Consider the following 26,619-nt stretch of genomic DNA (forward strand, 5'->3'; position numbering starts at 1 on the left):
ATGGAACTAAATCCTTACCTCTCACCATGCACAGGAATCAACTAGAGATGGATGAAAGACTTAGAAATTAGACCAGAGACTGTGAAGTTATTAGAGGAGGGCATAGGCTCAACACTCCAACATATAGACACAGGCAGTAACTTTCTCAACGAGATCTCCAAAGCACAGGAAATTAAAGTAAGAATTAACAAGTGGGCTGGCATCAAACTAAAAAGTTTCTTCTCATCAAAGGAAACCATCAGGAACCTAAAGAGAAAACCTACAGAGGATGCCTACAGAATGGGAGAAGATCTTTACCAGCTACCACTCTGATAGAGGGCTAATATCCAAAATACATAAAGAGGTCAAAAGACTCTACACTAGGAGAACAAATAACCCAATCAAGAAATGGACAACTGAACTGAATAGACACTTCACAAAAAGGAGATACAAATGGCCAATAGATACATGAAAAGATGTTCTGCATCATTAGCCATTAGGGAGATGCAAATCAAAACTATGCTGAGATTCCATCTAACCCCAATCAGAGTGGAAAGCATAAAGAAATCAAATAACAACAAATGCTGGCAAGGATGTGGGGAAAGAGGATCTCTTTTACATTGTTGGTGGGAGTGCAAACTAGTTCAGCCTCTATGGAGATTGGTGTGGAGATTCCTTAGAAAACTGGGAATAGCTCTGCCATATGATCTGGCTATACTGCTCCTGGGTATTTTCCCAAAGAGGTTGAAATCAGAGAACTACAGTAACATATGCATACCCATGTTCATAGCAGCACATTTCGTAATAGCCAAAATATGGAACCAACCCAGGTCTCCATCAACAGATGAATGGATTGCAAAATTATGGGAAATACACACAATGGAATTCTATTCAGCTATAAAAGAAGAACAAAATCATGCCACTCACAAGAAGATAGAAAGATCTGGAGAACATTATATTAAGTGAGATCAGCCAAGCACAGAAAGAGAAGGGACATATGTTTTCTCTAGTATGTCCAAACTAGCAAGCATTGGGGATACCAGAGGGACTCCAGATAATGGAGGGGGAACCTAAGCAAAGCTAGAAAGGAAGGGTAGGAGAGGAAGAAGGCTGAGGGTAATTAATGGAGGAGCTACATCTGAATATGTGTGAAAGTATGAAAATAGTATGGTCAACCTGGACACTCAGTGTTGGAAGGGGGAAGGGGAATGGAGGGGAGAGGTCACCAAGCACAGTCTAAATGTATACCATTTTCAATATGTTCCACATATAAATAAAATTTTAAAAATCTTTGCTAATAATATATGCAAAAAATAATATGAATAAATTGAAAAATATTTCATATGCTATATTTATAAGAAAGTTCCTCTCTATATACTTTTTGGTCATTAGAATGCCTCTTCTTCATCACATTTTCTCTGAAACTATATGCCAGTTAGTGGGTTCCTTTCAAGGGTCCAATTGTGTCAGTCTCCAAGAAAGATAAAAAATATTCCAATGTTGTGTGGCACTTAATAGTCACACTACTTAAAGCTCTTCAAAATGATACATGTTGCCAGTCAAATCATAAACCAGTAGCAGTCAGTGGATTTAAAGCCTCATGGACCAATGATAAGTAGGTGTGGTGGCGTACACCTTGACCCCAGTATTTGAAAGGCTAAGATAGGGGGGAACACGGGTTCAAGGCCAGCTCAGCAACTTAGCAAGCCCTCAGTACTTTAGTGAGACTGGGTTTAAAAAAAAGAAAGCTGGGCATGGTGGGGCATAACTGTAATCCCAGAATTTAGAAGGCTGAAATAGGAGGATTTCAGACTAGCCTGAACAATGTAGCAAGGTTCTCAGCAATATAGCAAAACCCTGCTTCAAAACAAGAAAATAAAAAAGGCTTCGGGTATAGATAAAAGCAGTATGCTCTATTTTAAATTTCTAGCACCAAATCAAAAAAGGAAGATAAAGGATAGTTGGTAAACTAGTCAAAAGAAATAAGAGGTCTTACTCCTATATTCCAAGTAGAATTAAGAATGCTTATATTTCTGGAGGGAAATTACAGAGATCATTAAACATATTCATATCCACTGACTCAATAATTCTACTTCTAGGAATCTATTTTCAAGAATGATTATCATTATCAAGAAATTAACATTAAGATGTTGAAGGAAATTCCCTAATGTACATGATGTACACTCATAAACATATCAAAGTCAATCACTAAGCCAAACATGAGGAAAGAGGGGGAGGGAATAGGGCGGGAATCAGGGAAGGGCTAAATGAGTGATGTGTGCATGTGTGCCTCCACCATCGTGTACCCCATTAAGATGTATGACAACAATACATCAATAAAAAATAAAAATACATGAATGTATAGAAAATTATCAAATGAAGAAATTATGAAGTGTTACATAACCATTAATATTTTAGAGGGCTACTTAATGATATAACAAATGTTTATGGTATCGTGTAAAATTAAGAAATTGAATGCTGAGCCCATGTGGTGGTGCACGCTTGTAATCCCAGTACTGTGAGACCAGAGGATCACGGTGTCATGGCCAGTCTCAGCTACTTACTGAGGCCCTCTGCAACTCAGTGAGACACTGCTTCAAAATAAAGAATAAAAAATAGGACTGGAGGTGTAGCTCGAAGGTAGAATGCCTTGGTTCAATCTTCAGTACAAAATAACAGAAAAAAAAAGAAATTGATACAAATTACCTGAAAAAATATAATGGTATGTTTTATTCATAGACAAAGTCACAAAAGATGCACCAAAAATATTAAAAGGATTATCTCTGGGTGGTAAAGATTTTTCTTTGCCTTTTATTTGTGTGTGTGGTACCCAAGGGTGTTATGCCTCTGAGCTGCATCTCACAGCCCTATTTTATTTTTTATTTTAAAACAGGGGTTCACTAAGTTGCTGAAGCCCTCACTAAGTTTCTGAAGCTGGCCTTGAATTTGAGATCCTTCTGTCTCAGCCTCCCAACTACTAGGATTACAGGTATGTACCACAGTGCCTGGCTCTCTGTCTTTTCTCTATTATAAACTTTTTAAACTTTCTACATTTAACATATATTAAATCAGTTATCAAAATTTTTTTTTTAGAAAACAATGGGAATGTGAATACTTTCTAAACTTATAAGAAAACCTAAAACTGAGTGAGCTGGGCATGGTGGCACATGCCTGTAATCCCAATATTTGAGAGGCTGAGACAGAAGGATGCAGGTTTAAGGACAGCCTTAGCAAGTAGTGAGACTCTCATCAACCTAGCAAGACCCTGTTTCAAGATAAAAATAAAGTAGGGCTGGGGATGTAGCTCAGAGGTATATTCTATTTCCAGTGACCACACACACACACACACACACACACACACACACACACACACACACACAGAGAGTTTTAAAAAAAGGAAAACATAAAAATGCTCAGGAAAAAATAAATTAACATTTGTAAATATTTAGTACAAAAGGATACAAGATTTGCCAGCCTGGGGAGAAGTCACTATGCCATCCACATTGGGTTTACTATCTTTTAATTCATTTATCATTGGCTACTATATCAAAAGATAAATTCTAAATATCAAGGTATGTACATATATGCTAAAATGTAAAAAGCCAATAATTTTGCCTCTGGGGTGGGTACTTTAATTCCTATTTGGTTGCATTATTTCATCCTAAAAGTTAACCAGTCAGCTACATCGCTGGAGGGAGACCTGGCAAAGCACAGGTGGAAAGCATTTATGAACAGTTTACTGGGTCCCTCTGGTCCATGGCGAGGCTCGCTGGTCTGCAGGAAGCAAATCTACGGATGTGTCCTTCTTCCTGCACCTTTTATTACAAGGCCCAGCTGTGAGACCAATTAGAAGACAGGAAAAGCACAGCTGGGGGTCCTGACTTTAGAATTCAAATGTTGGAAACACTGCAGAAAAGAAGGGAGGCACCATACTAAATACAATTCACTGCAACTACATAAAAGACTTTATTAATCTGTTGATGATGCAGGTGGTGGGGAAGTTTAGGAAAATCTGAATTTCACAGAGTTTCCAGCATATGGTTAAACTCCAGCATATTTAAATTTGAATTTCCCCTCCCTCCACGGAGGGAATTATGGATGGATCATGGTTTCAAAATATGTATAAACTGCTAAATACAGCAGATGAAGAGGCAGTCTGCTGCCAGACTTGCTGCAGCCCTGCTGGGTCTCGGTCTCCACTTTGCTGTGTTGCTCTTACGGTTCGTTTTAATTCGCTTCTGCTTGAGACAGGCACGTTTTCCCACTCTGAAGTGGTTTCCTCACCCTCCTGTTGTAACACACCTGATCTCCCTCACACACACGCACACACGCACACACACGCGCGCGCACACACACACACACACACACACACACACACACACACACACATTATGGGTTCCAGGGAGCCACAGGAACGCACTCTCGCTGGTCCATCCTGGGCATGTGCAGTGCGCCCACCCGTATCCCTTCTTTCTTCCAGAACTGGAGCTGGCCTCTCTGCTGGGCTCCTCCGCGCTGTGGCTGGTGCGCGGGGGTCACGGGGTCCGGCCCTGGGAGCACAGTTCACGTTTCTGTCTTGCATCCCTTGGCTTTTTGTACCTGTCCACTTTAGACCGGAGAACTTGTCAGCACAGTGCTCCATAGCTTATGAAATGGCATTGTTATATCCTACTTTAATTAACCTCATGGACAACTGTGCAGATTTTGAGTGATAGCATGCGGCTTCCTCTGCCGCTGGTCCTTAGGACCGCTTTGCTCTTTGCCAGAACTGCAGCTCAGACAGAAGGGTCTAAGGTAGCTTTTCACAATGTGAAGCTGGGAGAAGCATCCCAGAGACTCACCGCTGGCACGTTGTGCCCACCACGTGCTCTCGGCACTGGCAGAGTCCGGAGGCCCCGCTGCACACGGAGGTGAGCGCCCCTCCAACGTCACACCGACACCCTGAAAGTCAGGAAACAGCCGCAGTTACCCAGGGGAATGCCGCCACACTGAGTGCTTCCTTCCCGCCATGAGGAGGGACCAGAGTCTCAGGGCGCAGCACCGCCTGCATTCCTCTGGCACATCTTATATCTACCGGAGGTCGGGAATTGTAGGAACCTCCCACAAGGCCTGTCTCTCCAAAGTTGGCTTCTACTCTGGAGCTGCACCATCACAGGCCAGCTGGAGCACTGCGGTCAAATGAAAGGGCCCTGTGAGCTAAACATGACCTAGAAACACCACTATTATAAAAAATATGCTGCCGGGCGTGGTGGTGCACGCTTGTAATCCCCGCGTTTGGGAGGCGGAGACAGGAGGATCGCGGTGGTTCGGAGCCAGCCTCGCTGGCTTAAGAGACCCTGTTTCCAAATAAAAAATATAAAATAGGTCTGGGAGTGTAGCCTGGAGGTAGAAGGGCTTCCGGGAACCCCAGTACCACCAAAAATAATAAATAAATAAATAAATAAATAAATAATAACATGCTAAGGAAGCGCCATGGGAGAGACTCAACCACTCTGTCCTGAACTTCCGTTATTTAATACAGTCCTAGCTCTAAAAAATCTGTCCTTTCTGATACTACAAAATAGAGCTATAATATAAAATCACTAAGTCTGTACCTATGAGGAATACCGGTGCCAGTCTCAATAAGGTGCATGGGGAGGCGGAGGGGTTGGGAAGCTCAACAGGTGCTCGGATGTCCCCATCACGCTGCGCTACATGATGCCGTGAGACTACAACGCACCAGTAAAACATGAAAAACCGAGGTCTGGACGTTATTTGTAACATCAATAGGCGCTCCTGATCCCAATTATGTTTCTTTTTCATTTTTTATTTGGCACATTATGATTATTCCAATTATGTGGGGGGGTGTATTACTGGGGATTGAGCCCAGGGGCATTGTACCTTTAAGCCACACCCCCAGCTCTACTGTAGTTTGAAACAGGGTCTAAGTTGCCGAGGTTGGCCTGGAGCCTGTGATCCCCTGTTTCAGCCGCCCAAGTGCTGGGGTCACAGGTGTGCACCAACATACCTGGCTCCACTCGTACTTCTTATAATTAAACCAATAGTGTGCTGGTAGAAGAAAAGTGGAAGCAGCTCTAGTTGCAATCTGTGACTGGTGCCAACTGAGTATTTGGCCACATCCTGCAGACAGAATGCTTTGGCACCATGCAGAAAGCCAGCCTGAGACAGGACACAGGGGACAGCCTACTCCGACAGTCAGTGTCCTTCAACCCTTTGCTTTGGTCAGGAGCCACTGGACAGATGTACCTTGACACCCAAAGTAATTGCTCTTTTCCAAAGCGAAATATCCGTCTTCGCAGGTGTCACATGCATCACCGTTAACGTGGGCCTTGCAGTGACAGTCACCATCTCCCTGCAGAACAATGAGCCAGATGATAAATTCTGTATTAGTTTCAAAACACGCTAATCTTCAAGATTGAAACTGGCTCATCGCACAATACGGAGCAGTGTAGCCAGGATCTGAAGAAGATGACCATGAGCTGCACAGCCGGAGAGGTGTGCTAATCCACTCCCCAGAAACCCCACCAACAATCACCACGACCTCCTGTTGCATTAAGAATCAGCCCACATTACCTGCCCACACTCTCCAATTCCACTCACGGTTCCCGCCTCGTGGCACTGGCACTCTGCGGAGATAAGAGAGTGGTCTCGGGTTACACAAAAGACAGCTTCCAGGCCTGGGAACCTTCCACATCCTCAACACAACACCTGCACTGGGCTTAGACCTGGCTGCCCACTGAGCAGCACCGCAGTTGCATTGCTGAGGCCTGAAACTCGGTTGCTTTCTGAGGTCAGCAGAAGAGACCAATGAGTACAAGCCTTCCAGGAGGAATGGTTAGTTTCTGGCCACTCCAATATAAAACTGCAAGGTCATGGGAGTTTTCCAGGAATCTAAGGTCAAGCTCATTATTAATATGCTTGCATGACATATGTATGTATATATTTATTTAATGCATATATATTTTAAGATATGCACTTCAGCCAGGTGCAGGGGCACACATCTGTAATTTCAGCTGCTCAGGAGGCTGAGGCAGGAGGATTGCAAGCTCAAGGCCAATCTAGGGAACACAGTGAGACCATCTTTAAAAAAATTACCTACTTCATTTAGTACCTTTAACTCAGCATGTTTAACTTGTTTCCTAGCTCCAATAAGTATATGAAAGTAAAACAAAATTAAGCCAGAAGAGTAGATTGAAAAACAAGGAGAGAAAGAGTTTTTATTAAGCGGCTGCCTTCAAAAAACAATAACGTATATATGGAATTAGTATATACATCCATCACTGAGATTTTGAAAATGACAAAAGTTCTACAAGAAGAGTGTGTGGAGAAAAATCAAAACATTCACAGAATTTGAGACAAACTGAATTGATTCAACAAATAGCTCTTTTGAGCCAGGCGCCGTGACATAGGCCTGGAAACTCAGTACTTGGGAGGCCGAGACAGGAAGATTGCAGATAAAACCAGCTTCAGTAACTTAGTGAGACTTTCAGTAACCTAGTAAGGCCCTGTTTTCAAAAACAAACAAACAAACAAACAGGCTGGGTGTGTAGCTTGGCAGTAGAATGCCTCTGGGATCAATCTATAACATCATTAGGAAGGAAGGAAGGAAGGAAGGAAGGAAGGAAGGAAGGAAGGAAGGAAGGAAGGAAGTCCTTTGTGGGTGGAGAAAATTAAAGAGAAAAGTATAATTCTTTTTTAAAAAACCCTAAGAGGAAAAGGACAGTACAAAATAGGCAATATAAGAAATGGTACCTGAACATCCACTGGGGTTTTCTTTAGCCAGATTCCAATATAATGGTTTGCAGATACTACAAGTAGGACTTTCGACGTGAAGCTTGCACTGGCAATATCCCTTTAAATGAAAAGCAGACTCACATTTGACATCTTGGAATTAAAAACTTGTTTTCAAAACAGTGTTCTGGGCAAAGGCTCTTCACAGAAATACATTTTGGCCATGAAAAGTAAGTTAAGTGTATCCAGGGGAACAAAAGCACTGGGTGATTCCACCAGTCTTCTAATTGCTTTTGCTTTGTTAAACACATGCTTCACACTTGTAGGAAAAAGAAATTTAAAATGCAGAGAAAGAAAAATGTAAACGTCTTTTAAAAACATTGTCAGCGTCTGTCAATGCTGTTACAGTGTGGATTGTACGTGGAAAAAATAGCTGAATATTTAGTAAAGGGTGATGCTTTTCTGAGAGCACTTTTGTTACTGCCTGGCTGCGGTACGGTCAGGCCTCGTGGGAAGGATGGCAGAAACTCCTTCCCACTGCCCATCCAGTGCCTGGAGTCACGCTGTTAGGCTGCCAAGCAGAGAAGAGAGGACATGTCTGAAGATATTAAAAACCTGTTCAGGCCGGGCGTGGTGGCGCACGCTTGTAATCCCTGCGCTTGGGAGATGGAGACAGGAGGATCGCGCAGGTTCAAAGCAAGGCTTAAGAGACCTTGTTTATAAAAAAAAATTTATATATATATATATATATATATATATATATATATATATATATATATATATATTATATGTCTGGGAGTGTAGCCCAGAGGTAGAAGGGTTTCCAGGAATCCCAGTACCACCAAAAAAACAAAAACAAAAAACAACAACAATAACAAAAAAACTGTTCAGAATAGCACAGTATGTACTTGGAATAATATAAAAAAGTTATCGTTATTTGTGTTCAGCCAGATTATTTAATGTATCCTTGGCCATTGGTGGAGCCTTGTCAAGCCTCCATGGTGGGAACACCCTCAGAGTGACCTCCAGAAAGAGTTAAACTATGACTCCAGAATAAAAGTTTAATTAAAAGTTAATCTTAAATCTTAGTCAGGCGTGGATTACGCCCTTGTAATCCCAGCATTTGGGAGGCTGAGACCGGAGGATGGTGGTTTGCGGACAGCCTCAGCTACTTAGTGAGGCCCTCTACAACTCAGTGAGACCCTGTTTCAAAATAAAGAATAAAAAAGTAGGGCAGGGGGTATAGCTTGGAGGGCAAATGCCCCTGGGTTCCATCACAGACCCACACTCACAAAAAAAGTTAATCTTTGGTTTTGGAAAAAAAGAAAAACTCCACGAAATCACATATGCACTTTGACTTTTTAAGCAATTTAGTCTTGTGTCCTAATTTAATTTCAGGAACCTCCTGCATGGCAAGTCTTGAATAAGAATCAGAATGATAAGAGTTTGCCACCCTTTTATATAAACCCTGCACTTACCATGCTGGAGTCAATGGTCCCAGCTGGGTCACAAGCACCAGTGAAACCTGCATATGAGTCAGAAATGTTTAGACATCTGGCAGCTGGTTGGTTTGATATTTACAAGATTTAAAGGGTTTGTATGATTTTTTTTTGGTGGTACTGGGGTTCCTGGAAGCCCTTCTACCTCCAGGCTACACTCCCAGACCTATTTTTACATTTTTATGATTTTTTTTTGGTGGTACTGGGGTTCCTGGAAGCCCTTCTACCTCCAGGCTACACTCCCAGACCTATTTTTACATTTTTATTTGGAAACAGGGTCTCCTAAGCCAGCATGCGCGGCTGGCTTCGAACCTGCGCGATCCTCCTGTCCCTGCCTCCCAAGCGCGGGGATTACAAGCGTGCGCCACCACACCGGGCTGTATGATTTTTTTTAAATGTTGCACCTGTCGTGATCCTGAATGATGTTTATGATCCTGGACCCCAAAGCACCCCTTTTATCACTGAACAACTCTATTCCTGGCCTACTAACAAAACCTGATTTATAATTGTTGGGGACAAGACTAAAATTTTGAGCATCTTTAGAATTGTCCAGAAGGGGGCAATATTGTTCCAAGAGACTTTTACTTGCCCTTGAAAAGAAGTTAGAATTTATTTGTAAGTTCCTTTTTTAGTTAACCACACTCCCTTGTTCCTCACCTGTTCTAAAATTATTTATAAAATCAATTAGTTAGCTTTCCTGCCTTCATCAGCACAGCACTGTGAACCCAATACAATGTATCTTCAATACGCTGAGCACTTGCAGTGTCCCAGCATCACTACTCTGCAGAGTTAGAACGGAAGCAGCTTGGCTTAAGGCTGTTCTGAGCCCGATTTTCCCTCATTTAAACACATCCATATGACCACGTTTTCTTACAAATTGTTCCTTATTTTTGTGTTTGTTTCTTTTGTCTCTGCTTTTCCTCTTCCTCCTCCTCCCGCCTTCTCCTCTTTCTTCTTTCTCCCTCTCTCCTCTCCTCTCTCCCTCACCCCCTCATTTTTCTCTATGGTCAACATAAGCTTCTGCTCTTGCTGGTTTCCAACCTGGCGGCTCCCAGCCTTAGCTTCCTCCCAGCACACCCATTGTTGTGATCTAGTCCTGGATGGTCATTCGGTACTTCTCTGCTACAGTGCCTCCTTCCATCCCGATGGTCCCCGGGGTGCCTCAGCTTCCAGGACTCAGGCTCTCTCAGGACAAGCATCCTTTCTGACTGCTGCCTGCCATTTCCACCCTCGGGAAGTCTTGGTCTCAAGGATTCCGGTTAGGAACATTCTAGAAACTGAAGCCTGATCTGAAAGCTGTCCCCTATGGCTCTGAACGCCCAGCTCCAGGTGCTTCAAAGAGCAGGAAGGGTGTGAGGGAGCCATGTTCTCCAGATGCAAAGTCTGGGCCAGCTTCTACAAATCTCTCTTCTTAGGTGACCAAGGGGCCTCCAAAATCATCAGTCAGGAGCCCTGGCCCACTCTGGGGGCTGCCTGTCCTAGGGAGCCCAGAGAGAAAGGTGGGCATCTCATTTCTGTCCCCCTTGTCATTTGTCACGGCCAACTCACTCCCAGTCGCTGTCTCCATCTGTTCCTCAGCTCACTCTATCCAGATAGCATGGGCTCCATGCACCCCTACCAAGTACACGTGTTAGGGTGTGGGGTGCCGTTCCCAGGAGGCCAGAGGCAGGCAGGGAGACAGACAGAGCCTGGGCCCCACTCGCCTTAACCCTCCTGGGTTAAGCTCCAAGGAGACCCTGCCGCTATCCCACCATATACAGAGAGCTCATGCAAATGAAGAAACCCAAAGTTAAAATTTTGAGTTAGGAACAAATCATTCTTGGGTCCTTTGAGTATGCATGTGTGCAATGTGACATATATGTCTGTGTGTGTGTGTCTTATTTTTGTTTGACATAGGTGCTTTTAACGGACTGAACTGGGGCGGTTGAGTCAAATGTGTAGGGGTAACACTGACTCCGCAGGTATTCACGGCTTCTCTGGAAGGCTGGTTCCATGCACTCAGAGAGGAACCAGCATTCTGCTGGCTTCCCTACCTTGGCAGTAGGGGAAGTCATAGGCTCCCGAGAGACACCTGTCACAGCGCTGTCCTGTAATCCCTGGCAGGCATTCACACTGTCCAGTCACTGGGTTGCAGGGCAGTGGGTAGGAGCCGAGGGCTGAGCACTGGCAGGCTGGAGGAAAAGAACTCAGTCAGGTCCAGGGCAAAAGATGTGTGGGGGGAGACAAGACATTATCCTGGATCCAACCCCTCGGATGGGGCCAGAAAGACCCAAAGACACGCACCAGCTCCACATCTTACTAAGATCTGCAACCAGGCCAGGCATAGTGGTGCATACCTGCAATCCCAGTACTTGGAAGGCTGTGACAGAAGGATCATAAATTCAAGGCACCAGCCTCAGCAATTTAGCAAGGCCCTCGGCAACTCAGCAAGAGAGTTGACATTGGAATCATAAAGTCAGTTCTCACTGGGAGAGAGAGAACTGAGCTAGTTTTCTCCTTTAAAAAATAACCTGGGAATTCAACAAGCTGTTGGACACAATTAGTGGCAGATCTAGAGAATTTACCACCATCCCACACTCCGATTTTATATCCATCCAAGCTGCAGACATTAACAGAAGGCCTACGGTGTTCAATGGCACCATGAATCGGGGTTGCGGTGGAAGGAAGTACGTATTTCCTGATCTCAAAGAGTTAAAGATCTAGAGATTTAGTGATATAATATGAAATGTCCTACCCCACAAGAAACTACATATGAGTGGTATAACCTACTCCACCAGCTGTTGGAAGCACCAGGACAGACTACTGCCCCCTACTGCCATCCCCTCAGCATTTTTCATGATCCCTTGGTCCCAACTCGTCTGCAGAGATCCCCACCTAGTGGCAGATTTCTGAGGAAATGTTCTTAGCCTCTGTAATGGTTAATTTTATGAGTAAACAGAGCTAGGCTATGGTACTCATATGTTTGGTAAAATGCCAGTCTAGATGTAGCTATGAAGGTATTTTACAGATAAGATTAACACTTAAATCAACAGACTTTGAGTAAAGCAGATTATAACCCACAATGTGGATGGGCCTCATCCACTCAATTTGTGTGAGTATGATATGGTACTGGGGATTGAATTCAGGGGCATTTGACCTCAGAGCGAGCTACACCCCCAGCCCTATTTTATTTTATTTTTTAGTTTGAAACAGGGTCTCACTAAGTTGTGGAAGGCCTTGCTAAATTACTAAGGCTAGCCTCGAGCCTGCAGTTTTCTGTCTAAGCCTCCCAAGTACTGAGAATACAGGTGTGCACCACCAAGCCCAGCTCTTATCCAATCAACTGAAGGCTTTAGGAGAAAAAGGCTGCTAACACCCAAAAAGGGAATTCTGCCTACATATCACCTCCAACCTCCAACTCAAGCTGGAGAATAAACTCTCCCCTGGGTCACATTTTGGACTTGAGAGCCCTCCAAATTATGTGAGCCAATTCCATAAAATCTCAATCTCAATCTCAATCAAGAAGTTGACTGATTAACTTCAGAAGTTAAGATCATCACTCAGCCGCTCTGTGTTTCACAAGCCTTTGAATCACCAAAGATGGGAGTAATTATGTTTCCCCTGATTAGCAAGAATAGGTGGAGCTGCTACTCCATGGTGTGGATATCACCATGTCCCGTGATCAAAGTCAATGGAAAACTATGAAAATCCATTCAGGCAAGACTACTGATGGCCTAGATTTGGGTCACTATACCAGGTCAAGAGCTGTAACCAGCTGATGTACTAAATGAGGGCAAAGAGAGTAGGGAATTGGTAGTGAAGAAGGTACCAGCCATGACTATGTGACAAGTTAAAAAAATGAGGATGTAACAGTAATGAATTCCTCCCTTATTTTATCATGAGTATTTTGTGCCTATGTGTACCTATATGCTTGCAAAAAATCTTTGTTTCCTTTCCTCTCTCTTCTTATCATAAAATATGTAGAGACTTTGTACTATAGTGCTGAAGTTATAGGGTATCAGGGAGAAATGTGAATTTCACCCAAGAACTTCACATTCTCTTCTGGGGAAGAGCTTTCTATATTTTCAGTTGTATGCAGGACAGGGGTATCATTTTAGGCCAAATTATGACCTTGTGATAGTCTTTATTCAGAAGTTAAGTCAGGTTTAAGGAGACTGCACGGGTGCCAAGTGGACAGGGGTGAACTGTGTTGGCAAATTCTATGTGTCATCGTAGCTGGGCTATGGTGCTCGGATGTTTGGTCAAACACCAGTCAAGAGACCATTGGGAAGGCGCATTTCAGATGAGATTAACATTGAAGCAAGGAGACTTGAGGGAAATCAGATCCCCTTCATCACATATGTAGCCCCATCCAATGAGCAGAAAACTGTAAGAGAAAAAGATTGATATCCCCCTAAGAAAGTGAGAATTCTTCCTTAGACTATATTACAACTTAAGCTGCAGAGTCAACTCTTCCTGGCTCTCCAGCCTGCCAGCATATCCTGCAGATTTCAGACTTGCCAGCCCCTACATTGACATGAGCCAATTTCTTAAAATAAATTTTTCTCTCTATATACACACCCCCTGTTGGTTCTGTTTCTCTGGAGAATCCTGGCTAATTCAGGCTTTTTCTGCAATTTCTGCCTTAAAGGAAAGTAGAATATTCACATATACAAAATGAGATATATTAAGGTTGGGACCCAATCTAAACACAAAATTCATTTCTGATGCATATTGTATCTTATACAGAGCCTGGAGGTAACGCCTGTGTTTTCACCATGACAGGTCACATGCGGTCAGGGTTGGGACTCCATACTTGTGGCATCACATTGGCACTCAAAAAGCTTCCACTTTGGAGGATTTGGGATTTGGGGTGAGGGCTGCTCTAATTGTAACAGAGGTGCAAGGGGCACGGGGCGTGTCTTCCACACTCTCCAGTGTCTCCCAGGACTGAACAGCACCCAACAGAGATTGTTCAAGGAGAGCGCGAGCAACTACTGAAATCCTTCTTGGAGCCCGACTGGTGACATTCCTGATACGTGTTATCTCATCGAGTCTGACAACAGCGCTGAGACAGGGATCACTCTGAGTAATGCCATCCTCTTTACCTTGGATAATAAACTCTGAGTGAAGCTGGGCGTGGTGGCGCACGCTTGTAATCCCTGCGCTTGGGAGGCTGAGACAGGAGGATCGCACAGGTTCAAAGCCAGCCTCAGCAACTTAGTGAGGCTCTCAGCAACTTAGTGAGACCCTGTTTCCAAATAAAATATAAAATGGGTCTGGGAGTATAGCCCGGAGGTAGAAAAGCCCCTGGGTTCCACCCTCAGTACCACCAAAAAAAACCCAAAAAACAAACAAAACAAAACAAAATTAAAAAAAAAAACCTCTCTGAGTGAGACAACACTACACAGAAAATATGTCCATTAAGTTAACACAGAGCTCCTTATTGTTTAAGGGATGCTTTTATTGCCCGTGACTTTGGAGATTTTCCCTTCTGGTTGGAAGCCAGGCAGGCACCTTACTAGCCAAAGCCACAAAGCCAAGGTTCACCCACAATAGCTATTATGATCCACCTCCTTGGAACTGAGCATTGGATAAATTAAATCTACAGAAAATCCTAAGCCTTTCCAACCAGCCACCTCAATATTCTCTTAGACAAAAAATTACTTACAAAGTGAAGGGCCAAGCCAGGTGTAGGGGTGCACACCTATAATTCTAGTACTTGGGAGGCTGAGATAGGAGGATCGCAGGTTCGCAGCCAGCCTCAGGAACTCAGTAAGGCCCTCAGCAACTTAGTAAGACCTGTTTCAAAATAAAAATAAAATAGGGTTGGGGGTGGAGCTCAGAGGTAGAATGTCCCTGGGTTCAGTCCCCAGTGAAACACACACACACACACACACACACACACACACACACACAGCGAAAGGCCAGCTCAAGAAGTTGCACAAACCTTGGCTCCAGACCGCTCCCCCTGAGGCCAGCCATGTGGCGTTTGCTCCCAGTGGGGAAGCAGGCAGGCTCTCACAGGAGCGCCCCAGCCAGAGCCTCCCTGCACCGGCCGCCTTCAGCTGGCTGCCCTTGTCCTCATCCCACAGCTCATTTGCTTCACTTGTGAGATTTACATCTCTTTAGAAAAGAGAGAAGAAGTTATCTCTCCCTGGCAACATTTATTGATTGATTGGTACTAGGGATTGAACCCAGGAACCTTCTACCTCTGAGCTACACCCTCAGCCCTTTTTATTTATTTATTTGTTTAATTTCCTAACAAGATCTCACTAAGTTGCTGAGGCTGGCCTCGAACCTGTGATCCTCCTGTCTCACTCTCCCAAATACTGGGATTTAGAGGACTATGCCACATTGTTCAACTCCTGGCAAGATATCTATCGGAGTTTTCTATAAAACTGTCATCACAACCCAAAGACTACATCAAACTCGAATGGAGATGGTTCCGGGCCCTGGTCAGGTCCACGTGGCCGAGGCTGAGGAGCAGCTGCCTTTCCAGGGGCCCCCCGTTTGATTATGGGGGATACCGCTTTCCCCGTTCTCTCCCTCTAACCCCTGTTCTAGTGCTAAGGAGTTGTTGCCTAGAAAATCTTACCAGAAAAGAAGAGGAGAGGGGGAACAGGAAGAACGAGATGAAGCCAAGGAGGGAGGACAAGGAGGAGAAGGCAGCGAGAAAGAGGGGCAGGGGAGGAGGAAAGGGGAGAGTGGTCCCCAGGGACCACGCTCAACGAGAGTCCCACTGTGTTCTGTGCTTGAAGACAAAGAGCAGAACCAAACACAAACAATATGAGTCGTCTGTATGTGTAGACAGTTTTCAATCTGCTCTCTCACTGATGACTTTTTAACCCTTCTGAGAAAGAAAATTATATAGCACTTGACTAAAAGTCAACACGAGAAGAATATAGCATTGTGCTTAGAAAAATCTGGAGTCAATTAACTTAATGCAAACCATAAATCCAGGTCTGCAGTTGGAAGAATGGCTTAGAAGCATTTTAAAATGTTTCCTTAAAAATTTGAAAATCTTTAAAGCAATAAAGAACATACGAACAATTTTTGGCTGAGATACACCGAGCCATCGATACAGCATTTTAGGCCATGTTGGTTTTGTTCTGGAATTCAATGGATCAAGTTATCTATTCCCCTCTCCCCTTTTTTTGGTGGTACTGAGGGTGGAACCCAGGGGCTTTCCACCTCCGGGCTATACTCCCAGACCTATTTTATACTTTATTTGGAAACAGGGTCTCACTAAGTTGCTGAGAGCCTCACTCAGTAGCTGAGGCTGGCTTTGAACCTGTGCGATCCTCCTGTCTCAGCCTCCCAAGCGCTGGGATTATAAGCGTGTGCCACCACGCCTGGTTGTCTATTTCCTTTTTAAAAGATCACAAAAGCTGTTGGGAAGAAAGGAATACAGAAGAGAAAGGTGACCAGAACTGACAGAATGCTTCCTAGAATGGTTAGGATAGACCTGGGCACGACCCTGGAACAGAGCAATGGTGAACCATCTCTCTACAGCTCGGCTCGTAAGCACCACAGCCCCTCAGAGGCTGGACTGGCATCTGTATGGATCAGTCCCCACAAAGGCAGGACACCAGGCCAACAGGCCAAGCAGAGAACCCAATTCCAAGCCATGTGACCATTTCCTTTAGTGCAGATCTTTGGGTAGAGGATGCTTTTGACTTTACAGAAACAGGAGGGGCTGGGATCTTATGGTTTAGTTCTTATTAAATGACCCTAGAGCTCTTGCTGTCACTCCAAAGGCAGCCCTTAGATCTGTCTTCCTGGTGAGTCCATGCTGAGAATAAAGCCCCTCTTCCTACTTCACCATCACTTTATCTGTTTGATTTCTACTGGGCAGTGGCTGGGACTGATCTGCTGGGACACCCTGGGTCTGGAGCCTTTGGCCAGGATGCCAGTAACATTCCTAATTCAGCCATCTACTGAGGTCTCCACAGACCCTCCTACAGACTGCTCCCCCAGCTCTCAAGACTGCGCTTAGCACCTTCTTACCCCAGCAAGTCTCATCCCAGACATAATATCCGTGGTGTATATTTCCAGCCCAGAGCCCTGACCAATAGTTTTTCTTCTTCATTCTCTTCCCTTCCCAACCTAACCATACGGGAGCACATTGGCAGGCAGGGGAAAGGAGTGGGGAGAACTGAGGCGCACCCACACTTCCTTTGTCCCTCCACCCAACACTTACTGCACACCATTATTCCTATCACGCTCTAGAGAATGGGTCAGGCACCCCTCCTCCCCCCTCCACCCCTCGGTGACTCTTACTATGATGGGACACCACCCTAAACATGAACAGGTCAGGAGGAGTTTGCGGTCTCCTGGGTCTGTGGTTTGCACACACTCTTCCCTCGCCCTGGAACACCCTGCCTCCTCCTCCGTGTACCTGACAGGCTCGTAAACCCTGTTCAGGTTCAGACATTACCTCCTCTCCACAGCCAGGAGCTGAGCCTGGGCAGCTGCCCAGGCTTTAGCACAAGCCAGGAGGCAGGGTAGCATAGTGTATGGCTGGAGGGAGGAGGAGGTGACAGACACGTGTGGCATTCCTATTTAAGCCTGGGGTGATTTAGTAAATCGCAGGCCATGCAGCTCTCTTACTGTACAGTTCTGAGCACTATGCTGCGTCACCCGCTTACCTTGGCAGATGGGGAATGAGTAGAGGCCAGAGCGGCAGGAATCACAGCGCGGGCCCTCAACCCCAGGGCGGCACAGGCACCTGCCCTGGTCATCGCAGATGTCGGGGAGAACGCCTTCCAGGTTACAGTCACAGCCTGCGAAGGACAAGAGACTCTGAGGAGGGGCCTTCACCCTCCATTCCTGGGTTGGTTTCTCCCTTCCCCCACGCTTCTGTCATGGAAATATGGATTAGGAATGACCTATGGCTTGCAAACAGTCTTCACCCATAAAACTAACTTTTAAAGGGAAATAAAGTGATTATTCAGAAAAGGTCAGAGATAGCATGTTTAAAAAAAAAACCATCTAGGATCTGGACATGGTGGCATGTGCCTGTAATCCTGGCACTTAGGAGGTTAAGACAGAGGATCGCGGGTTCAGGATCAGCCTCAGGAAGACCCTGTTTCAAAATAAAAAATAAAAAGGGTTGGGGGTATAGCTCGGGCATAGAGTGCTCCCGGGTTCAATTCCAAAAAAAAAAAAAACCCTAGGAATGGACATTACAAATTAATTGCAATCTTTCAATATCTATAGATATACGTTTTCCCTCCCAAATCTAAGCCTTGTACAGTAAAACTTCCGTTTAACAGATCCTCATATAATGGCAATCTTAAGTTAACCATATCCTGGTCCTGTTCTGTGCTGGCTCTGGTGTGGGGCTTTCCTCACACTGCCTCACTCCATCCTGGACACGGGGCCCTTCCAGTTCCCACGCTGATTTGATGCCCCAACCACCACTTCCTGCCTCAGGACCTTGGCTCAGATGCTTCCTCTGCCTGGCCCTCCCTCCCCTGCCTCCCTGCACCACGGCTGGTTCTGAGTTTTCAGGTGTCAGTTCAAACACAGCTCCTCAGACACTCCCTGACCTCGGTCATATAAATAGCCTCCCCCCGCCTCCTGCTTCTGGTCCTAGTTGTGTCCACCTTTCACAACACTCCATTCTGGAGATCCCCGATTGGCTAGTGGCTCGCCCTGCCCGTGGGAATCAGGCAGAAGGTCTGTCCTGTGACTTCCGATCCCATTACCACAGGCCGTGCCATTGGCACTCTCGCCCTCTGGGCACGCGGAGGCTGCCCTGGAGGGACCCAGTCTGACCTCCCTAAGGACAAAGAGCCACGTGGAGAGAGGCGCCAGCTGCCTCAGCTGAGCCTGGTCCCCGCAGACCCCCCAAAACGCAGCAGACGGCCATCCCACGCAGTTGTGGGAAACGATCTTGCAGTTTCTCCACTAAGGATTGGGGTGACCTATAACAGAGAGAGAGGAGAGAAAACCCCGCAGGCTGGACACTTGGCATTCGCTCCAGGACCCTAGTACCATCGCACAGTACTTCTCAATAAGCAACTATTTCTCCCAAACAGAGGCCTCTTGCTGGATTTCAGTATGAACACCAGTAGTGAAGTCAAGCAAGGGCCCTATAAGATAGGAACGCATTTTACATTTGAGGAAAAGAAGCTTACACAGGTAATTAACTTCTCAAGGCCATAGAGCCAGGAGGGCTGAGCCAGGCTTGGGGTCCAGGTCCGCCTGATTCCAAGGCCTGTGTGTTTTTCCCATCATACTAAGGATACAAATTGATGATTTAAGCAACTTTTAAAGCAACTTTCAGGGTATATCCAAGGTTTGTATACATATATATATTTTTGCAAACCAATTGCATATTGAAAATATTTGCATTTTTATCAATTACATTAAATTTGCAACTTGCTCTGCTGACAAGGATAGCTATTGGGGGCTTAAAGTTTTGATGGTTCACTGTACTTATCAAGGGGAAGGTCTCATGCATTTTGGAAATACTTTCTATATGGGTTTAAATGATAGATAATGTGAGAATTTAGCTAAATCCCTTCTTTCCTCGTGGCCTAAATGCTTAATCTTTCAAATAAAAGGTTAGTAGCATAAATGTGGAATTATCCTTTCAAAGGCAGTAATTAAGACTCAAAGATCAGGGTGAATCAGAGCAGCTTTGCAGTCTGATCTCTTATTTGTTCTCACTTGACAGTCAATTTGACAAAAAGCATTGGAAATGAATGGGTTCAGAACATGTCACCCCAAAATACAGTCAGCCCCCTGTCTCTGTGAGTTCTACATCTACAGACTTGGCCAACTATGTATTGAAAATATTCAGGAAAACTTTTTGTTTGTATTGAACATGTATAGACTTCCTTTCTTGTCATTATTCCCTAAACTATATGTAAAACTATATGTAAAACTATATTACATTGTATTAGGTATAATAAGTATATCTATCTGCAGCTGATTTAAAGTAATGGAAGGATGTCTGTATGTAATATAAAAATTCTAGCCAGGCGTGGTGGCGCACGCTTGTAATCCCCACACTTGGGAGGCAGAGACAGGAGGATCACGCGGGTTTGAAGCCAGCCGCCCGCACTGGCTTGGGAGACCCTGTTTCCAAATAAAAAATGTAAAAATAGGTCTGGGAGTGTAGCCCAGAAGTAGAAGAGTTTCCAGGAACCCCAGTACCACACACAAAAAAATTCTATATGTGTTTATATTCAGGGACTTGGGTATCTGTAGATTTTGGTCCTTAGGGGCTCTCAACTCATCCCCCCCAGATGCCAAGGGATGACCAATGCCACTTTGATCCATTGATTATTTTCAGCCTAAGGCACTGGGCTAATGACAGGTGCAGGACAAGTTCTCTTTCTATCTAAAAGCAGGTTATCAAATTTCCCATGAAGGTGCCCTCCCTGAACCAGGAGAAGGACAGTCTTAGCACCAGAGAGTAGAAGCAGACCAAAATGGATGTGTACAAATACATCTGCTAAAATAACTCTTCCGCTGGTTTCCCATGTACTTTCTACCCACAGTCCCAGTGCACTGCCCGTATACAAAGCTCCTTTATCTCGTCACATCCCCGCCATTGGTTGTTCTTTCTGTACCATGTATATAAGCTTTGGGGTCTAACAGCTTTTTCAGGTCTTCATTTCTATTCATTTGTCTTATGTCTAAGCCCAGTCACAGAATTTAACAGTAGAAGGAAGTTTTTCTCCCCTATATTAGTGGCCAAGTGCACATTCATGGCAGAAGAGTCCAGACTGGCATAAGCATCACCCTGACGGTCCCCAGCAGCACCCATGGAAGATCCCCAAGCCACAGCCCTGCAGATAGACAGTGCCCTGGGGAAAGAGAACCCTTTTCTGCGAATCAGCCTTGATGTGAAAGCGAGTTTCGGGACTCAGTGGGAGACCTGGACTTCACGTTTGCACTGTGATTCAAAGAAGCCTAATTTACAACCAAAACACAAAGAACGGCCCATATCACATCACTAAATCATGGTGGCTCAACCTCAGGAGGGTCCCTCGAATCTTCCTCTCCTGCCAGGGCTCAGGACCTCATCTTTGCTTGCCTGGATTATTTTAAGATCCTCCTCAGCTGCACTCTGTCTCACTCCTAATTCATTCCTCATGTGAGTCATCTTTCAAAACCATGGAGCTTTCCAAATCACTTCCTAGCATTTAAGTCCCTCAAAGGTGACCCAGTGCCTCAGGAAACTAAGTCTTTCACAACTGTGACAGAGTAGATCCCTCCAAATCTTCCGGGCTGGCAGCAGCCCAGGTGGAACCTTCACACCAATTATAAAATGGTGTCCTTCCTCTAGATAGTATCCTGTTATATGCTGCTAAATCATCACCAATATGCAAATCTTCAGGTGGTGACCGTGCCCCTTAGACAAGGGTCACCTTGGCCCTGCAATCCCAGCCTGGCTGACCACTGGGGTCTTTTCCTGATTCCCTAGGTATCCTTGCCCCATGATTTAGCCCAGTGACTGTCTCCCTCCCCTCTCCTACATCCACGCCTTCCTCCTCTTCCCAGTCCTGCCTGGCAACTTGCCCTTTGTGCTCTAAGACTCAGCTCAGACATCTCCTCCTGCTGCTCTGGGGAAGCCTGCCTCCCTCCTTCCCTCTCTCCCTCTTTCCTCCCACCACCCTGGCTGTAGGGCTCCCCCTCCTGCATGCTGCCAAGGAACCCAGGGGCATTCTACCTCCAAGCTACACCCTTGGCCCTATTTATTTATTTATTTATTTTGAAACAGGGTCTCGCTGAGTTGCAAAGGGCCTCACTAAGTAGCTGAGGCTGTCCTCGAACCCGGATCCTCCTGTCTCAGCCTCCCGAACGCTGGGATTACAAGTGGGCACCACCACGCCCAGCTTGCTGCCAAGGTTTTGAGTTCCTCAGTCTCTGCTCTGGGCTCCTGCTGCTCAGTCTACCTCTCTACCTCTCCCCGAGGCGGGGGGCTCCCAGGGAGCAGGATCCAGTGCACAGTAGGCATTTAGTCAAAATTGGATGAATGAAAAATATGCTAAATAGCCAAGACTGCACTTCTCAGTAAACACCTATCTATAAATTCCGGTCTGTTGGAAGAGCCTCCAAACCAAGCTATGTGACTTAGCGTATCTGTTTCTAAGCCTTGTCTGGCAGTGTCCAAGCCAACGGTGATGGTTCCTCCCTGCCAGGCAGAAGAATGTCCAGCCCGGGGAGGCACAGCCAGGAGCCATGCCCAGAGGCTGTCGCCCACCTCTTCACCTTGTCCCCAGCCCCTCAACCTCAAAACATGGGCAATGCCAAGCAGTCCCATTTGCACAACTCGGGAAACCCAAGGCTTTTGTGATCTTTGTCAAGATGTCTCCTAGCTGTTGGTTTTGCCTGTCACTGCTCCTTGAACGTGGAAGGTTAGCAGTGTGCACGCACCTAGAGGCCAGTGTCCCTCTAGTGTGCAGGTGTTAGGTATGCACCCCTTTTGTTGTTTCCAAAAGGAAATGACTATTATACATTGACTTACTAATAATCAGTCTTCCCCCCACACACACCATACTGGGGATTGAACCCAGGGGCATTCTATATCTGAGCTACACCCCGAACCCTTTTTATTTTTTATTTTGAAATAGGATCTCACTAAGTTGCTGAGGCTGGCTTCAAATCTACAATCCTCGTGTCTCAGCCTTCCAAGTACTAGGATTACAGGTGAAAACACACTCCTGCTTAAGAACCACTAAATGGTGTGTGTTGGGGGGAGGGGGGGTACTTGGAGGTATTCTACCTCCAAGCTACACCCCCAGCCTTATTTTTTTTTTGAAACAGGGTCTCATTAGGTTGATGAGAGTCTCACTACTTGCTGAGATGTCCTCAAACCTGCAATCCTTCTTTCTCAACCTCCCGCGTACTGGGATACAGGCATGCGCCATCACACCCAGCTTATTAGGAAACTCTAATGTCCAGGGTCATGAAATATAGTGAGAACCTCACAACATGCTGACCTGCAATACTCTTCTCCTCATTCATCTTGGCTATTTAGTGGCTGGATGTAGTAGGGTCGCCTCTTGGTGTTCTCAGGGTGCTGGTTCCAGGACGCCCTTCCTCCCCTGACCTGCGGATGCTCAGGTCTGGCATATAAAATGGCATCATATTTGTAGTATTTGCATGACCTACATACATCTTCCCATATACATTAAATCATCTCTGCATTACTTGAAGTGTCTAAAACAATGTAAATGCTATGTCAATGCTTAATATTCAGTATCACTAAGAGGATAATGACAAGGAAAATCTGTATATGTTCCATATTGACACTTTTTAAAATATATGTATTTTTTCAACCTGCTGTTGATTGGTCTGCAGATTTCGAACCATCAATATGAAGAGGCACGCTCCCAATCTGGACTGCACATTAGAATTTCCTGGTAAGGCCAGGCATGGTGGTGCACGCTTGTAATCCCAGCATTTGGAAGGCTGAGACTGAAGGATCGTGGCTCGCAGACCGCCTCAGCTACTTAGTGAGCCCCTCCACAACTTAGTGAGACCTGTTTCAAATTAAAGAATAAAAAACTAGGGCAGGGGGTGTAGCTCAGAGGTCAAACGCTCCCGGGTTCCATCCCCAGACCTACACACACACACACAAAGAATTTCCTGGTAAAATACCACTGGCTAGGTGTGGGACTCCACACCCAAAGATTCTGATATAAATCTGAGACCTATAAACCTTGGCCCCAGGGTCAACTCTGTCCTGTTTTAGTAAATAAAGTTTTATTGGAAGACAGCCAAGCTCACTGGCTTGCATAGTGCCTGGGACTGCCTTTACTACCACAGCAGGTGAGGATATGTGACAGCATCCATAAGGCCCTGGAAGCCAAAAGTCTTTACTCCTTGACCTTCACGACACAGCGTGCCAACAACTAAGTGAGGATTTCTACTAACTAGAGCAGTGGTTCTTCACAAGAAGCATACATCAGAATCATCTGAAAACCTATTCACAATATAAGCCTGGGCTTTGCCCCTGGGATCTAGATTAAAATCTCAGGTGATACACAGGAACTGTATTTTCAAAAAGCAAAGAATTCTAAAACACACTCCTGCTTAAGAACCATTGTATCCAGGACACAAAACCATTAGCACACCTTAAGGAATTAAAATTATTAGGTTAGGAGAATGTCCAGTATTGTCCAAAACTAGGTACAAATTTGTGTTTCTAATATTTGCTGCCAAGAGATAGGTCCCAAACAGAGTGGGGTTTTGTTTGTTTGTTTTTAAATAGTTTTATTGGTGCATTATAACCATATATCACAATGAGACTCAAAGTGATATAGTCAACCTGGGTATGGTAGTGCACGCCCATAATCCCAGTACTCGGGAGGCTGAGACAGAAAGATCACAGATTCTAGGCTAGCCTTGGCAACTTGGAAAGACCTTGTTTCAAAATAAAAATAAAAATAACGACCACTTTGGAAAACAGTATGGAGAATTCTCAAAAGAATGAGAATAAGGCTGGGCGTGGTAGTGCACGCTTCTAATCCCAGCATTCAGGAGGCTGAGACAGGAGGATTGTGGTCCATGGACAGCCTCAGCTACTTAGGGAGACCCTTTGTAACTCAGTGAGACCCTGTTTCAAAATAAAGAATAAAAATTAGGGCTGGGGGTGTAAATGCCCCTGGGTTCTATCCCCAGTACCACATACACAAAAAAGAATGAGAATGAACCTACCATATCATACAACAACACCACTGTTGGGTATCTACCCAAAAGAATGGAAACCAAACTACCAAACTAATGCATGTGTATCTATGTTCATAGCCACACAATTCACAGTTGCCAAACTATGGAACCATCCAAGATGTCCATCGACAGATGAAAGGATTACAAAACAATGGGATATGTACACAATGGAATTTTACTCAGCCATAAAGAACAAATTATTTCATTTTCAGGAAAATGTCTGGAACTGGAGAACATTGTGCTAAGTGAGATTAGTCAATCACAAAAAGTAAGAAGTCAGATGCTCTCCCTAATATGTGGAAGCTAGGGAGAAAATGGGTCATAGGAGGAACTCTAGAGGAAGAAGGAGAAACCATAGATGAGCAAACAAGGCGACCTGAGGGGGATGGGAGGGGGAAGAGGGGAATCGCTAATGTACATGATGTACGTTCATAAGCAGATCAAAGTCAATCACTAAGCCAAACATGAGGAGAGGAACGGGGAGGCAATTGGGAAAGGGCTAAATGAGTGATATGTGCAGGTATGCCTCCACCATCTTGCACTCCATTAAGATGTATGACAACAATGCACCAATAAAAAAAATTTAAAAAATAAAAAACAAAAAAGGGCTGAAGTATAGCTCAGGGATAGGATACCCTTGGCTTCAATATCCAGTATCTCTCTCTTTCTCTCTTTCCCCCTCTCTCCTTCTCTCTCTCTCTCTCTCCTTCTCTCTCTCTCTCTCTCTCTCTCTCTCTCTCTCTCTCTCTCTCTCCCTCCCTCTCCCTCTCCCTCTCCCTCTCCCTCTCCCCCTTTCTCACACATACAGAGTGACACATTCATCATCATTTGGTATATCTCCCTCCCTATCCCATCAAGCAGGGTGGATTGTTTTTTATTTTTCTGATGTATTAACAATGCCAGATTGAAGGATAACTGCACACACAAATTTCACACAAACCTATTATACTAACTGAAACTTCTCTTTCTCCAGGTTTCGTTACAAGACTTCCCTAGCATTTTGCAACAGACACCTGAATTTCCCTTCAAGTTCACTTAGATTTCTTTTCCTGAAGTTTCTGCCAGTCTACCTGGGGAGAGGAAGAAGTTGAATAACAACATGATGATCGTAAACAGACTAGAAATAGATCTGAAATATTCTTGTGGAAGAAAACCAGAGACGTGTTGTAGTCAAGGCTCAAAGGCTAAGTTCCATTCTAGCCAGTTTATGAACATTTAAGGAAATGTTTGCTGATCCCCCACCCTGGGCCCACTATGGGAGGGATACCAAGGTTGGTGTACAGTGGGGATTAAGACCCAGTCAAGCACAGTTATTGTCCTGACACACTTGAGCGTGTCTGATGCAGGCATGAGACAACACCCCGCGCGGATCACACACAGCCCTGCGGTTTGGTCGGAGGAGTTGGGCAGACCTAGGGAAAATGGAGAGAAGGCCAGCTGGACTCACATTGCTGACCCAGTGCCAGCCCCCTGTGCCGCCCAACCATCTGATGACTTTCCTAAGCCATTAGCTTTCCCACACTGCAGGGTAACTCAAACCTTCTCCCTCCTCCACCCCAGGCGGCAGCCTCATCCTCATTCCCTCCCGCCCCCGGCCTTGCTTCTGAGATAAACAGCCAGGGAGTTCGCACAGCCTCCCCGCTGCACCTGCTGGCCCTTCTCGGCCCCGTGTGTCTGCCTTCTCTTCTGGTTTCTCCATCTCAACGAAGGGCAACTTCTTTCTGTGTTTGCTCAA

At 45.2% G+C, this 26,619-nt stretch overlaps 1 protein-coding gene across 2 annotated transcripts in view; it reads right to left on the reverse strand.

Annotated features, from left to right (window-relative positions):
- Positions 1-26,619, reverse strand: part of LAMA3 (laminin subunit alpha 3) — a gene marked incomplete at both ends in the record, with an annotated part of 284,682 nt that overhangs the window by 140,374 nt on the left and 117,689 nt on the right. For both annotated transcript variants that reach the window (XM_080714582.1, XM_080714581.1), the window contains 7 exons: positions 4,821-4,920; positions 6,226-6,331; positions 6,553-6,605; positions 7,732-7,831; positions 9,189-9,235; positions 11,243-11,380; positions 17,840-17,974. In XM_080714582.1, coding sequence (XP_080570708.1) covers positions 4,821-4,920; positions 6,226-6,331; positions 6,553-6,605; positions 7,732-7,831; positions 9,189-9,235; positions 11,243-11,380; positions 17,840-17,974 — 679 coding nt within the window. The remainder of the gene's footprint in view (positions 1-4,820; positions 4,921-6,225; positions 6,332-6,552; positions 6,606-7,731; positions 7,832-9,188; positions 9,236-11,242; positions 11,381-17,839; positions 17,975-26,619) is intronic.

The sequence above is a fragment of the Muscardinus avellanarius genome (assembly GCF_963383645.1).
Source record: "Muscardinus avellanarius genome assembly, chromosome: 17".
NCBI lineage: Eukaryota > Metazoa > Chordata > Mammalia > Rodentia > Gliridae > Muscardinus > Muscardinus avellanarius.